Here is a 17,420-nt window from a genome sequence, read left to right on the forward strand (position 1 = left end):
AAACTAAGTAAAACATACAAATGTCAATCCTGGAACACTACGCATCAAATGAAGGGATAAAGAGCTTGATCAAGCATCGAATGGAATAAGAAACTGACAGAGAACAGAGTGGAGGCCCCCTACCAGCTAATGCGGCACGGATTTGCCATCTTGGACTACAGCCACCAAGGAATGCACACAGAAGTACACAGGAAGGCAACTTCACAGAGCTCCCAACAGGACACAGAGCACTCAGTAACCAGTGATACACGTTATCCCATCCTTCTTCCCTCTACGTGGCCTCCACTGCTTTTCAGCCAGCCACAGTCACGTGGCCAGAGAGACGAGCTCACTGCCCCCACCAGCTGGCTCCTTCAGGACTTTTTTTTTTTTTTTGCTCTTGTTATTAACTTTTTTTGTTTCTTCTCTCTCCCTTCCTTCCTTTCCACTCAGCTAGAGACTCAGTGGCACATGACCATCCCAGGCATGAACTGCTGTCACCAACCAGCTCCTTCAACGCCACCTTTTTGTTTTATTTTCTTTTCTGTTGTTGTTTGTTCTTTCTCTATCCCTTCCTTCCTTCCTTTCCTTTCTCTCACCCACCTAGCCCCGTGTGACAGGCTGTGCTGCATCTCTGGCACACCGCCTCCTGGGTCTGCACCACCCCCACAGGCTGGTTCCCTCAGTGTCATATATATATATATATATATATACACATGTATATATATATGTATATATGTACGTATGTATATATATGTGTATATATAGGCCCTGTGCTGTCTCCGCCCATTCCTGATGGGCCATGATGCGCTGAGCATTGAGAGACATCAGCTGGCTGTCATCCCAATTCCACCCTGCCCCTAAAGGCCAGCTCCCTCAGCATCCCATTTATTTTTTTTAGGGTTGTTTTTGTTTTCTTGGTTTGTTTGTTTCTTCTCCCTTTAACTTCTCTCCTTTCCCTCACCAGCCTAGCCCCGTGTGCCACCCACAACCCTTTTCAACAGGCCAAGCTGCATCGCTTGGCTAGAGGGCCACCAGCACACGGCCTCTCCAGGTCTGTCTCACCACTACCTGCCAAACCCTACTGTGCTGCCATTTTATTTACTTTTTTTTTATCTTTTTTCCTTCATTTTCTTTTTTCTTTCATTTTTTCTTTTTTCCTTCTTTTTTTATTTTCTCCTTTTTCACCTTCCGTTTCTCTCTCTTCTTTCGTTCACCCACATACTTCCGCACATAACATCCTCCCCTTCCCTCCTATCTGCACTGAGCACTGTGCCCTGAGCAGCAACGGCTTAGACCCCCACCCTTGCCCTGTTGACCCCAGCTCTTGCTGCCGATGATCCACCCCATCCCCCCGCCCCCGCCGCCCACTGGACCTGCCCTGCTGCACCATAGCTGAGCAACTGGTTCTGCCCACTTGGACAAGGTGGTGAGAAGTATCGTGCCCACAAACAAGCAAACAACAAAGCATGCCCAGCCCACCTGCCTAGACATAACCAAACAAAGAACAGAACAAAGCAAACAAGTCTGTAATCAATAAGCGAAGAAAATAATTCTGAATGTCCCAGAGACAGTAGACAAGATCAAAACATATTTAAAAAAAAAAAACAGGACAGGGTGGTTCAAGAAAGTGACCAAAATAAAACACCAGAAGTCCCTCCAGTGAAGGAAGAGGCATGGGGCTACCTGATAGAGAATTCTAAAGTCTAATATTCAGCCCTCTCCAAGGAAACCCTGATGGAATAGTGGTTAAGTGCTACGGCTGCTAACCTAAAGGTTAGCAGTTCAAATCCACCAGGCACTCCTTGGAAACACTATAGGGCAGTTCTACTCTGTCCTATAGGGTTGCTACAAGTGGGAATCGACTCGCCGGCAACGGGTTTGGTTTTTTGGTTTTTCCAAGAGATTAAGAAAGAGGTGAAGGAAAACACAGACAAAAATAAGGAAAAAATAGACAAAATCAGGGAAAACACAGACAAAGCAATGGAAGAATTCAGGAAAATAATACAGGAACGAAATGTCACAAAAAAACAAACAATTAGAAATCATATAAATACAGCAATTAGAAATCTAAAAGATAAACAACAGACTTCAGAGACAGACTGTGCAAATCGGAAACAACAGAAAACAGAATCAGCAAAATTGAAGACAAATCCTTGGATATCACTTTGAGGAAAATGAAGAAAACCTGAGAATGATGTGGGATACAACCAAAAGCAATAATCTGCGTGTGATCAGAGTTCCAGAAGAGGGGGAGAAAATGGAAAACACAGGATTGTTGAAGATTTACTAACAGAAAACTTCCCTAATATCACGAAATATGAAAAGCTGACCATCCAAGAAGCTGAAGGAACCCCATACAAGACAGACCTGAAAACCAAGGCACCAGGACATATCATAATCACATTAGCCATAACCAAAGACAAAGAAAGAATCCTGAGAATAGCTTGAGAAGAACAAAAAGTCACATAAAGGAAAAGCAATAAGACTAAACTCTGATTACTCAGCAGAATCCATGCAGACAAGAGAGCAATGGGATGATATATATAAAACCTTGATAGAAAAAAATAGCCAAATGAGAATAATATATCCTGCAAAACTCTTGCTCAAATATGACGGCGAAATTAGGACATTTCCAGATAAACAGAAATTAAGGGAATATGTAAAAACCAAACCAAACTTTCTAGAATTACTAGAGTCCTTTGGTTAGAGAACCAACAACATCAAGGGTAAGACAGTACACAACACTGGGGAAGTCAGCACAACTTGACCAAGGCAAGGTCATGGAAGCTTCATAGACATATCCAAAATCCCTGAGGGACCGAATTACTAGGTTGAGGGCTGGGGACCATGGTCTCGGAGGACATCTAGCTCAATTGGCATAACATAGTTTATAAAGAAAACCTCCTACATCCTACTTTGGTGAGTAGCGTCTAGGGTCTTAAACGCTTGTGAGCAGCCATCTAAGATACTCCACTGGTCCCACCCCGACTGGAGCAAGGGAGAATGAAGAAAACCAAAGACACAAGGGAAATATTAGTCTAAAGGACTAATGGACCACATCTACCACAGCCTCCACCAGACCGAGTCCAGCACAACTAGATGGTACCCAGCTACCACCACCAACTGCTCTGACAGGGATCACAAGAAAGGGTCCTAGAGAGCTGGAGAAAAACGTAGAACAAAATTCTAACTCAAAGAAAAGAAAAAGAGTAGACTTACTGGTCTGACAAAGACTGGGGAAACCCCGAGAGTATGGCACCTGGAAATCCTTTTACCTTAGTAATGAAGTCTTTCTTGAGGTTCATCCTTCAGCCAAAGATTAGACAGGCCCATAAAATAAAACTAGACTAAACGGGCACACCAGCCCAGGGGCAAGGACAAGAAAGCAGGAGAAGACAGGAAAGCTGGTAATGGGGAACCGAAGGTTGAGAAGGGGAGAGCGTTGACATGTCATGGGGTTGGCAACCAATGTCACAAAATAATATGCCTATTGTTTAATGAGAAGCTAGTTAGCTAGTTTTCCCTACAAACCTTCATCTAAAGTACAATTTAAAAAAAAAAAAGACCAGACTGAATGATCTGACACAGACTGGAGAAACCCTGGGAGTATGGCCCCCAGACACCTTTTTCACTGAGTACTGAAGTCACGCCTGAGGTTCACCCTTCAGTCAATGATTAGACAGGCCCATAAAACAAACAATACACGTAGCTCAACATATATACGAGACTAAATTGGCACACCAGCCCAAGAGCAAGGACGAGAAGGCAGGAAAGGACAGGGAAGCTGGATGAATGGAAATGGGGAACCCAAGGTCAAGGTGGAGAGAATGTTGACAAGTTGCTGGGTTGGCAACCCATGCAACAAAACAATATGTGTATTAATCGTTTAATGAGAAACCAATGTTTTCTATAAATCTTCATCTAAAGAAATACACATATAAAATGGACTAGCAAGGGAATCATGATAGATGGCGCCACCACCACTACCACCACCGTTCCCTTTAAGTGTCACTATAACAGACTGACTACTTGCAGTTTAAAGACAGAACAAAAAGATACATATACAGCTTGTCATTTAACAAGTGTTTTAAAATTCCTAAAAACTATTTTTCTTTTAGATAGTTCAAAATGTCAACTTGATTTTTCTTAGCAAGGCTTTTATTTGCATAGCTGGTATCAAGTTCAGGTCTGGATCTAAGAGACTTCCCCATGAAAGAAATCGTACCACATGAGGTTTATTCTGTACCTAAAGAAAATAATTTATTTTGACACTAAAGATACATGAGTATCCCATATGTTCATCTTGTGTTCAATGCCTAGAAATAACTGGGCCCAGAAAAATCTCAGCAAAATTTAAGGGGAAGGGTAAAAGCTATGACGATTTTTGTTTAAATACTGCCTAAACATTTTTGAAATAAATAAAATGTTAATTATAAGCTATATTTAATCTGAAAAATAATTTCCAAATAACTAGGCAAGAGAAGAAATGTATTACAATTACAGGAGTTCATATTTATATACAGAAGATAGTCATTAAAATGAGGAGGATCAAAGTCAAAATCAAGATATTAGAATGTGAGAATGTTGAACTGTGTCCCCCCACCAAATAAGTTATATTGAAGCCCTAACCCCACAGTATCTGTGAATTTGACCTTATTTGAAAATAGGGTCTTTGCAGATGTAATCAAGTTAAGATCAGGTCACACCATATTAGGGTGGGCTGTAATCCAATATGACTGGTATCTTTATAAGAAAAGGAGAGGCAGGCCCAAGATGGCGGGGGTGAGGGGCAAGATGGCAGAGCAGTCAGATGCTTCCTGTGGTCCCTCTTACAACAAAGACCCGAAAAAAACAAGTGAATCCATTATATATGACAATCTCGGAGCCCTGAAAATCAAAGATAAAGTTGAGGAGTCGAAGTGAGTGGCAGCAGGAGGGAGAGACAGTTTAGAAGCAGTGACCATTTGCCAGACCTGACCTGGCTGGCACTCCACAGGCTGGATCGGCCGGCATGCACAGGCTGAGGCAAGCAGTAGCATTCGGGATGAGTTTTCCACATTGGAAGAAACCAAGCAGCAGAGAGTCTGCTCAAGCCTCCAGAACCAGAGAGAAGTGGTGCTAAATCTGCAAAAGTTAAATGCAAGTGTCTAACCTACCCCGCAGGATCAAAAAAATCCTTCGCCCCCTGGGAAGTACCTCTGTCCTATTTACACATCCGCTCCCCACTCTGCTCCAGTACCGGACCAGCTTCAGCGACTGCTGCACCCCCTGGGCCGCAAGTAGAACCCGTCTTGCACCCTGAGCCATTCTCCCAGCTTTGGAGAGGGAACAAATTAACAGGAAAAAATAATCTGCCAGCTCCCCTAATCCAGGAACTCAGGGCACACACAGCCCCTTTACCTAGGTACAGGCATAAGAAGTCCACAGACTTTAAATGCCTTTCGCCCCTGCCTAGACCTGTGTGGACCCATGTCAACAGTGTAGGCCCTCATTAGCACAGTACAACACAGTACATATCTGGAGCCTATTTTCAGCTGCAACAGCTAAGGGGGCTTGGTAGATTCGTGATATTTGACACTGCTCAGCCCATTAAGCAGGGTCCTCACCTACCCATATCAGGGCCCTGAGGACTGGTGGCTCCACCCACTCCACCTAGCCACCCACAACAAGGGTCCAAGAATAAGTGGTGCCTCCCAGTCCTCACTGTCAATAGCACTGGATGCCCAAAGTCCAGCTGCAAAACCCACCCTGCTATGCGCTCTAGGAAACACAGACACACCTTCAACCCAGGCATCCAGGGGCAGCCATCAGCCCCCTACCTTGCTCAGCACATAACCCCCTACTGCAGCCAGATACCTGTGCTTACTCCAATCACCCCTACGTAGCCCTACCCACCTAGGACTGTAAGTGAGAACCTGCACCACACACTCAGTGACCGACGACCTGGACACCTCAGCTAAATCCACACAAGAAAAGCAAATGGACTCCAGGGCTCGCATACCCAGTAACAGCTCTAACCACCTGGTGACAGGATGTGAGAGCTTCAAAGATGCCAATGATCAAAGCAGCTCACATGACCAGCCTATTTAGGCATATCAAAACAAAACAAGAAGCTAGCATAGAGTAAACAAACATAAAATACATATAATAACTTACTGATGGCTCAGAGACAATAATCAATATCAAATCATGTAAAGATGAAGACGATGATGGGTTCAGCAAGTAACCAAAACAAAGAATCAAGAAGCCTCCCAGAGGAAGATAAAGTCTTGGAGTCACTGGACATAGAACTCAAAAGATTAATATATACAACTCTTCAAGAGATCAGGCAAAACACATACTAAGCCAAGGAACACACAGCAACGCAACAGAGGAACTAAAGAAGGCTATACAAGAGAATAATGACAAATTTAATAGGCTACAAGAATCCACAGAGAGACAGCAAACAGAAATCCAAAAGATTAACAATAAAATTTCAGAATCAGACAACAACAGAAAGTCATAGGAGTAGAACTAAGGCAATGGAAGTCAAAATTAGTGCAACTGAAGATAAAGCACTTGACACCAATTTATTTGAGGAAAAATCATATAAAAAATTAAAAATATAACAATACCATAAGAATTACGTGGGACTTTATCAAAAGGAATAATCTACAAGTGACTGCAGTACCAGAACTAGGGGGGAGGGGGGCAGGGTGGGATAACAGAAAATAAAGGGAATTATTAAAGATTTGTTGGCAGAAAACTTCCTTGATATTGTGAAAGATGAGAAGATATCTTTCCAAGAAGCTGATTGAACCACACACAGGGTAGATACCAAAAGAAAGTCACCGAGACATTTTATAATCCAACTTGCCAAAACCAAAGATATAATTTTAAGAGCAGCTACAAAGAAATAAGTCACCTACAAAGGAGAGTCAGTAAGACTAAGCTTGGAGTACTCAGCAGAAACCATGCAGGCAAGAAGGCAATAGGATAACATATATAAAGCCTTGAAGGAAAAAAACTGCCAGCCAAGAATTATATATCCACCAAAACTATCTCTCAAATATGATGACAAAATTTGGGCATTTCCAGATAAACAGAAGTTAAGGGGATTTGTAAAAGCCAAACCAAAATTACAAGGAATACTAAAGGGAGTTCTCTGGTTAGAAAATCAGTAACATCAGATAACAACCCAAGACTAGAACACAGGGCAAAACAACGAAATGTCAACCTAAATAGGGAACTCACAAAAGCAAATCAAAGCTAAAACACTGAAAATAGGAAAACAGAGACATCAATATGTAAAGGATGACAACATTAAAACAAAAAAGGGACTAAATAATGTAGTCACAGAATTTTTATACGGAGAGGAAGTCATGGCAATATCAAGAAGTAAAAGATTGGCTTAAACTTAGAAAAATAAAAGTAAATATTAAGGTAACCACAAGGGCAACTAACAATCCTACACATCAAAATAAAAAACAAGAAACAATAAAGACTCAGGAAATACAAAATTAACAGCAGTGAAAAAGATTAAAAGAAAAATACATTAAAAAAACTACTAAAAGCACAGAAAATTCAGTGGAACAAAGAAACTCAGCAACACAAAAAAAAACATCAAAATGACAGCAATAAACTCATACTTATCAATAATTACACTGAATGTAAACAGACTAAATGCATCAATAAAGAAATATACAGTGACAGAATGGACAAAAAACACCATCCGTCTATATGCTGCCTACAAGAGACACAACTCAAACTCAAACACGCAAACTAAAACTCAAAGGATGGAAAAAATATATCAGCCAAACAACAACCCAAAAAGAGCAGGAGTGGCAATATTAATCTCTGACAAAATAGACTTTAAAGCAAAATCCACCACAAAGGATAAGGAAGGACACTATTTAATGATTAAAGGGTCAATAAACCAGGTGGACATAAATATAATACATAAAACAAACTCTAACTGCATTGAAAAGAGAAATAGACAGCTCCACAATAATAGCAGGAGACTTCAACACACCACTTTCGGTGAAGGACTGAACATCCAGAAAGAAACTCAATAAAGACACTGAAGATCTAAATGCCACAATCAACCAATTTGATCTCATAGACATATACAGAACACTCCACCCAACAGCAGCCAAGTATACTTTCTTTTCCAATGCACATGGAACATTCTCCAGAACAGGCCACATATTAGGCCACAGAGCAAGCCTTAACAGAAGCCAACAGACCAAAATATTACAAACCATTTTTTCTGACCATAAAGCCACAAAAGTAGAAATCAATAACAGAAAAAGCAAGGAAAAAAAATCAAATACATGGAAACTGAACAACAGCTTGGTCAAAAACCACTGGGTTATTGAAGAAATTAAGGACAGAATAAAGAAATTCACAAAATCAAATGAGAATGAAAACACATCCCACCAGAACCTTTGGGACACAGCAAAAGCAGTGCTCAGAGGTCAATTTATATCAATAAATGCACACATCTAAAAAGAAGAAAGGGCCAAAATCTGTACATTAACCCTACAACTCGAACAAACAAAAAGAGCAGCAAAAGAAGCCCACGGGCTCCAGAAAAATGGAAATAATAAAAATTAAAGGCAGAAACAAATGAAATAAAGAATAGAAAAGCAACTGAAAGAGTTAACAAGACCAAAAGCTGGTTCTTTGAAAAGATCAACAAAATCGAAAAAACCACTGGCCAAACTGACAAAAGAAAAACAGGAGAGGAAGCAAATAACCCAAATAAGAAATGAGAACGGGTGATGTCACAAGAGACCCAACTGAAATTAAAAGAATCAGAATAGAATACTATGAAAAACTGTACTTCAACAAATTTGAAAGCCTAAAAGAAACAGACAAATTTTTGGAAACACATTACCTACCTGAACTAATACAAAAAAGAAATAAACCTATAACAAAAGAAGAAATTGAAGAGGTAATGAAAAAACTCCCAAACAAAAAAAAGCCCTGGCCCTGACAGCTTCACCAGAGAATTCTACCAAACATTCAGAGAAGAGTTAACACCACTACTACTAAAGATATTTCAGAGCATGGAAAAGGATGGACAATTCCCAAAATCATTCTATGAAGCCAGCATAACCCTGATACCAAAACCATGTAAAAAAAAAAAACACCACAAAAAAAGAAAATTGCAGACCAATATCCCTCATGAACATAGATGCAAAAATCCTCAACAAAATTCTAGACAACAGAATTTAACAACTTAACAAAAAATAATTCATCATGACCAAGTGGGATTCATACCAGGTATGCTGGTATGTTCACCACTAGAAAAACAATCAATGTAATCCATCACATAAATAAAAGATAAGGAAGAACCACACAATCTTACCAATTGATGCAAAAAAAGGCATTTGACTAAGTCCAACACCCATTCATGATAAAAATTCTCAAAGAAATAGAACAGAAAGGAATTTCCTCAACTGAAAACACATCCTACCAGAACCGTTGGGACACAGAAATGTATAAAGGCAGTTATACAAAGACAACAGCCAACATCATTCTAAATGGAGACAGTCTGAAAGCATTCCCCTTGAGAACAGGAACCAGGCAAAGGTGCCCTTTATCACCACTCTTACTCAACATTGTGCTGGAGGTCCTAGCCAGAGCAATTAGGCTAGAAAAAGAATAAAGGGCATCCAAATTGGTAAGAAAGAAGTAAGAGCAACTCTATTTGCAGATGACATGATCTTATACACAGAAAATCCCAAAGAATGCACAAGAAAACTACTGGAACTAATAGATTTCCACAAAGTACCAGGATATAAGATAAACATACAAAAATCAGTTGGATTTCTCTACACCAACAGAGAGAACTTCAAAGAGTAAATCACCAAATCAATACCATTTATAATAGCCCCCAAAAGGTAAAATACTTAGGAATAAATCTAACCAGGGATGTAAAAGACCTATACAAAGAAAACTACAAGACACTACTGCAAGAAACCAAAACATACCTTGCTCGTGGATAGGAAGACTCAACATTGTGAAAATGTCAATTCTACCAAAAGCGATCTACAGATACAACACAATCCCTATCCAAATTGCAATGACGTTTTTTAACAAGATGGAGGAACAAATCAGTAACTTTGTATGGCAAGGGAAGAGGCCTCAGATAAGTAAAGCATTACTGAAGAAGAAGAACAAAGTGGGAAGCTTCACACAACCTGATTTCAGAACCTAGTATACCGCCGCAGTAGTCAAAACAGGCTGGTACTGGTACAACAACAGGTACCTAGACCAATGGAGCAGAACTGAGAATCCAGGCATAAATTCATCCACATATTAGCAGATGATATTTAACAAAGGCCCAAAGTCTCTTAAGTGGAGAAAAAGACCATCTCTTTAACAAATGGCGCTGGCATAAATGGATAACCAACTGCAAAAAAATAAAACAAGACCCGTACCTCACACAATGTACAAAAACTAATTCAAAATGGATCAAATACCTAAATATAAAATCTAAAACAATAAAAATCATGAAAGAAAAAATAGAGACAATGCTAGGAGCCCTAATTCATGGCATAAACAGAATACAAAACATAACTAACAGTGCACAAATACCAGAAGAGAAACTAGAAAACCGGAAGATCCAAAAATTCAACACTTAGTCTCATCAAAAGGCTTCACCAAAAGAGTAAAAAGACAACCTACAGACTGGAAAAAAATTTGGGGTTATGACATAACCAGTCAAGGTCTAAACTCTAAAATCTACAAGATACTGCAAAACTTCAACCACAAAAAGACAAATAACCCAATTAAAAAATGGGCAAACGATATGAACAGGCACTTCACCAAAGAAGACACATTCAGGCGGCTAACAGACATATGAGGAAATGCTCATGATCATTAGCCATTAGAGAGATGCAAATCAAAACTACCATGAAATACCGTCTCACCCCAACAAGGCTAGCATTAATCCAAATAAACACAAAATAACAAATGTCGGAGAGGTTGTGTAGACACTGCTGGTGGGAATGTAAAATGGTACAACCACTTTGGAAATCCATTTGGTGCTTTCTTAAAAAGCTAGAAGTACCATAAAATCCAGTAATCCCATTGCTTGAATATATCCTAGGGAAATTAGAGCCCTCACATGAATACATATATGCACACCCATGTTCATTGCAGCACTGTTCACAACAGCAAAAAGATGGAAACATCCTAGGAGCCCATCAACAGATGAATGGATAAATTATGGTATAGTCACACAATGAAATACTACACAACAATAAAGAACAATGGTAAATTTGTGAAACATCTCATAACATGGATGAATCTGGAAGACATTATGCTGAGTGAAATTAGTCACTCACAAAAGGACAAATATTGTATGAGACTGCTACTATAAGAACTCAAGAAAAGGTTTAAACACAGAAGAAAACATTCTTTGATGGTTACAAAGGTGAGGAGGAAGGGAGAGGGGAATTCACTAACTAGACAGTAGACAAGAATTATCTTAGGCAAAGGGAAGGACAACACACAATACAGGGGAAGTCAGCACAACTGGACGAAACCAAAAGCTAAGAAGTTTCCTAACGCAACCAAACACTTCAAAGAACAGAGTAGCAGGGGCGGGTGTCTAGGGACCATGGATTCAGGGAACACCTAGGTCAATTGGCATAACTAAATTTATTAAGTAAATGTTCTGCATCCAACTTTGGTGAGTGGCGTATGGGGTCTTAAAAGCTTGCAAGCAGCCATCTAAGATGTATCAATTGGTCTCAACCTACCTGGAACAAAGGAAAATGAAGAACACCAAAGACACAAGGAAAATATCAGCCCAAGAGACAACAGGGCCACAGAAACCAGAGTCCATCAGCCTGGGTCCAGAAGAACTAGACAGTGCCTGGCTACCACCACCGACTGCCCTGACAGTGAACACAACAGAGAGTCCCTGATGGAGGAGGAGCACAGCGCGGTGCAGAACTCAAATTCACGTAAAAAGACCAGGCTTAATGATCTGACTGAGACTTGAGGAACCCCAGACAAGGCCCCCAGACGCTCTGTTAACCCAGAACTAAAATCACTGCCAAAGCCAACTCTTCAAACAGAGATTAGACTGGACTATAAAATGTAAAATAATACTCATGAGGAGTGTGCTTCTTACTTCAAGTAGATAAAAAAAAAAAAAAATTTTTTTTTTTTTTTATACAGGAGACTAAATGGGCAGCTCCTGTCCAGAGGCGGGATGAGAAGGCAGAAAGGGATAGGAGCTGGTTGAACGGACATGGGAAACCCGGGGTGGAAAGAGGGAGTGTGCTGTCACATTATAGGGGCTGCAACTACGGTCACATAACAATATGTGTATAAATTTTTGTATGACAAATTAATTTGAGCTGTAAACTTTTACCTGAAGCACAATTTTAAAAAAGAAAGAAAGTAGATACAGAAACAGACACACAAGGAGAACAACATGTGATGACAGAGGCAGAGACTAATGTGTCTACAAGCCAAGGAACATCAAGGATTCCTGGCAATACCAGAACCTAAGAGAAAGCCATGGGACAGATTCTCCCCTAGAGTCTTCACAGAGAGCATGGCTCTGCCAACACCTAGATTTCATACTTCTATCCTCCAGAAGAGAGCCCTGATGGTGCAACAGCTAAGCACTCAGCTGCTAACAGAAAGGTTGGTGGTTTGAACCCACCGGCCACTCCGTGAAAGAAAAGATCTGGCAACCTGCTCCTGTTAAACAGTACAGCCTATAAAATCCTATGGGGCAATTCAACTCCGTCCCAGAGAGTCCTTATAGGGTCGCTATGAGTCGGAATTGACCAGACAGCACAAAAGAACACCATAACAGCCTTCGAAACTGTTAGAAAATTAATTTCTGTTGTTTTAAGCAACCAGTTTGTGGTAACTTGTTATGGCAGTCCTAGGAAACGAACAGGGTTGAAAAAAATAGAAATTTACATACACCAAAAAAAAAAACCGCACTGCTATCAAGCCAATTCCAACTCTTAGCAACCACATAAGACAGAGCAGAACCGCCCCACAGAGTTTCCAAGGGTGAAATCTTTACAGAAGTAGGCTGCCACATCTTTCTCCCGTGGAACAGCTGGTAGATTCAAACCACTGAGCTTTCGATTAGCAGACAAGCACTTAACCACTGTGTCACCAGGGCTCCTTGAAACTTACATAGGCATGCTTTAATTTCCCTTTTGTTTTTTTAAAACAGCTACATTTGTGTCTTAAAATTTTCTATAAATGTCACATATCTACTAGCCACCATCTCGTTTCTCAACAATCAAATAAACAATAAAAACTGAATCTTTTCCTGCTGCAAACTGCCTCAAGGAAAACCTACGATCAAGTTTAACCAGTTCTGGCTTTCTACTAATTTTCCTTGGCAAAGCATTCAGTAGCAATTAGGTATTTTTTTACAAAAAAGACAATTTTCTAAGGTTTTATGTTTCTTCAGTACAGAGCCAACTGGCAATCTTACATTGCTTCCTATCTTAAGATGAAGAGATAGTAAGACTAAAATGTTCCAGATATTCTTAATTTTAGAATTTGCCATATTGACTTGTCTGGTCTTACTCTGAATTCTAAAACTTTCAGGGAAATACATAAGTGTTATTAAGGTCAGGGAATTAATGGCTTTCATTGATTTATAAAATTACTAACAGTAGTAACTTCAATACTATAATTTCTTAACTGGCAATCAATGCAATGACAGATGTCATAGATAATCCTCCACAGCCAATTTTCAGCTTGACTAGTGGTCAAGTGTCCAAAAAATTAGTTTAATCTCCAGAGCAGTCATGTCTTTATCCGCATCATTTAAAAAACAACAGCTTTAAAAACTTCATATTTCAAGGGTCACAAAGATTTAAACACAGATAAAACAATGAAATATTTACCAAATAATCCTGTCAGTCTGCCTATGGGCCTCTCACATTCAGTGCAAGTACACATGTACACACACATACACACACACAATCAACAGTAGGACAAGTTGAAATTCTGACTCTATATTGCCTAGACCTTTGACAATGGTCTATCCGTTGTTACTTCTCCTTTCATGCTCTAATTTTCTCATCGTAAGTCTGAGAGAGAGAAACTTACCAATATCACTGGCAAATTCATAGACATGAGGTTTTTGTAGCAGACCTAACTGGCACATACAGGTAAGGGCATTGAGAGCTTTAACAATAACAAATTCCTCGGCATCACTAAGGCCTTGTTGCAGCAGGGGTTTGAGAATTGAGGAGCTTTGCCAGCCAACATAGGCAGCAACACCTGGAAAAGAGAAATAACACTGCATGATTATTTGAGACCTGAAAGTAGAAAGTATCATTAAATAAAAAAATAAAATTAATCAAAAAGCCTACCAAGTGAGCAATGATCAAGGAAGAGTGGGCATCACACTTCCTACACTACAATAAAAGATCCACACCAAAGCAAATCGTCAAGAAATTTCAGGACACCAAGGAAAAGAAAAATCTTAAGAAAAAATCCTAAGAAAGGAAAATACAGATCTCCTAAAAAGGAAAGGAAACCCTGGTGGCGTAGTGGTTAAGATCTACAGCTGCTAACCAAAAGGTCAGCAGTCTGAATCCAGCAGTTGAATCCCTGGATACTCTATAGGGCGGTTCTACTCTGTCCTCCTATAGGGTTGCTATGAGTCGAAGTGACTTGACAGCAACGGGTTGGGTTGGGTTGGGTTGGGTTTGGTTTGGTTTTTAAAAAGGAAAAAAAGAGTCCTGGTGGTGCAGTGTTTAAGTGCTCAGCTGCTAACCAAAAGGTCAGCGGTTCGAACCGACCAGTTGCTCTGCAGGACAAAGATGTGGCAGTCTGCCTCCACAAAGATTTACAGCTTGGAAAGCTTACGGGGCAGCTCTACTCTGTCCTACAGGGTCGCTATGAATCAGCATCAATTCCACGGCAGTGGGTTTAGATTTTTAATGGGGGAAGTGAATCAGACTGGAATCTGATGATCCTCAGCAGCAACGGAGGTTAGAGACAACAGGCAAGCCCTTCAAAGTTATGAATGAAATTCTACACTCAAACTGTCAATTAAATATGAGAACAAAATAGGTAATTTCAATACATGGCAAGGCCAGCAGAGGGGATGCACTCCAGCAAAATAGTAAGAAAGAGCAGAATGTAGAAAATGGTAGATCTAACCCAGGAATTCCAAGGGAAAAAAACCCAGCAAGATGATAGCTAGCAAAGAGCTATAAATCAATCAGGCCAAATTAAAATTGAAAGCCAATAAATTTCAAGAATGTAATCAAGAACAAAATTAAAAATCGGCAACAAATATGGTGAAGAAAGCATATATCTCTTCTCTCTCTAAAAGGAAAACAAAGGAATCTGAAACTCCATGGCAAAAAAAAAAAAAAAAAAAAATTATTCAAGAAAGTCATGGTCTAAATATGAAACAAACTAAAATGTACTGTGTTTTCAGTAACTGGTAGAGAAGGAAAGGAGAATCAATTCACCTTGATGCTATAAACATTCTTATCAAGTAGTAGAGGGGTTCTAGCTTTGGGATGGAGGTAAAGGAAATATAATGTACTATTTGGCTCTCTAGTCAATAAAATTTGTACATTCAGAATCATGTAAATTTTTTTGAACTTTGAGAATCAATGTACACAAAGCACAGAAGACTGATATTATGATTCCAAAAAACCAAGTCGATTCTGACTCACAGGGACCCTACAGGACAGAGTAGAGCTGCCCCACAGAGTTTCCAAGGAGCGCCTGGTGGGTCTGAACTGACCACCTTTTGGTTAGCAGATGTAGTTCTTAACCAGTACATCACCAGGGTTTCTTTATTAAGAGAACAGTATATAAATATTACCAACCATGAAAATGAAAATGCTAGTTGGATTTTCAACAATTACTTGATTTTTCAATTACCAAAAATACAGGAGAGAGTTGGAGAGAAGGAGAGGGGCATAACTTTCCTTGTGGCAAATCAGAAGTACATCAATAAGAAATAGATTTAATTATTTAAAATAACAAAAACAAAAAACTGAAGTACTGAAAACAGTAACCTACATATCAAAAACTGAAGGAAAGAGGGATCAGGGTATAACATGAGTGATTTAATCTTCACCTGGCATAAAGAAGAGATATTTTTAAAAGCACGTTTCCCGTGATTGAAAAAAATAATTTTAGAAATCATCTAAAATTTCAGCAGATTATATTTAAGAACTTTATAAACTGAAGTGTACAAAGAACTAAAATAGCTAAAAATATTTTGGAAAAGAAGAGTGACATCTGTGGAACTTACCCTAGCAGACACTAAAGTTGATAATAAATATATAATAATGAAAATCTGATGTGGCTATTAGAGTGTAATATGAATATCAGAATAGAGAAACCAATGAAATAAAGTAGATACCCAGAAAACTGACCCTGACAGACATGCATGCAACAGAAGATAAAGAAAACTTCTCAAATTAATAGGGAAGAAACGAATTGTTCATTAAATGGTGTCGAGAAAATTGGCTACATTTCCAAGAAGAAAAAAAATTTATAAATCACATACCCCAAAATAAAGATCAACTAAACAGTACAGTAAAGTGTGAAAAAGAAAGCATTAAAACAGATTATTAACCTAACTTCTGGAATAGAAAGAGGCTTCAAGGACAAAAGTTTAAAAAAAAAAATCACAAAGCCAAAGATCAAATAAATTGACCACATAAAAGTTGCTAAAAATACATTAAAAATAAAAACCAAGCTAAAGAACAACCTGAGAAAAGTATTTGCCAAGAAATGATAGTTATTTGTCAAGGATTTCCACAATCAACACCCATGGAAGCAGCAGTCAAGAAATCAAGTGTCTCTCTAAGTCAACTGGCATAATAAAATCTATTAAGAAAACATTCTGCATCCCACTGTGGAGAGTGGCATCTGGGGTCTTAAACACTAGCAAGTGGTCATCTAAAATGCATCAATTGATTTCAACCCACCTGGAGCAAAGGAGAATGAAAAACACCAAAGACACAAGGTAATAATGAGCCCAAGAGGCAGAAAGGGCCACATAAACCAGAGACTACATTAGCCTGAGACCAAAAGAACTAGATGATGCCCGGCTACAATTGATGACTGACCTGACAGAGAACACAACAGAGAACCCCTGAAGGAGCAGGAGAGCAGTGGGATGCAGATCCCAAATTCTCATAAAAAGAACAGACTTAATGGTCTGACTGAGACTAGAAGGACCCCAGAGGTCATGGTCCCCAGACCTTCTGTTAGCCCAGGACAGGAACCAGTCCCAAAGCCAACTCTTCAGACGGGGATTGGACTGGACAATGGGATAGAAAAAGATGCTGGTGAAGAATGAGCTTTCTGGATGAAGTAGACACTTGAGACTACGTTAGCATCTCCTATCTGGAGGGGAGAGGGGGTTAGAAGCTGGTGTAACGGACACGAAAAGAGAGAGTGAAGGGAAGGACCGG

The 17,420-nt window shown here is 39.6% G+C and overlaps 1 protein-coding gene across 3 annotated transcripts in view; it reads right to left on the reverse strand.

The window, feature by feature from the left end:
* Window positions 1-17,420, reverse strand: part of PIK3R4 (phosphoinositide-3-kinase regulatory subunit 4) — an 81,253-nt gene that overhangs the window by 42,444 nt on the left and 21,389 nt on the right. For all 3 annotated transcript variants that reach the window (XR_010319551.1, XM_064277324.1, XM_064277325.1), the window contains exon 7: window positions 14,074-14,247. Coding sequence is in view for 2 of the 3 variants with exons in the window: in XM_064277324.1 (XP_064133394.1) it covers window positions 14,074-14,247 (174 nt within the window). In the remaining variant the exon portion in view is untranslated. The remainder of the gene's footprint in view (window positions 1-14,073; window positions 14,248-17,420) is intronic.

This window comes from Loxodonta africana, chromosome 27 (assembly GCF_030014295.1).
Source record: "Loxodonta africana isolate mLoxAfr1 chromosome 27, mLoxAfr1.hap2, whole genome shotgun sequence".
Lineage (NCBI taxonomy): Eukaryota > Metazoa > Chordata > Mammalia > Proboscidea > Elephantidae > Loxodonta > Loxodonta africana.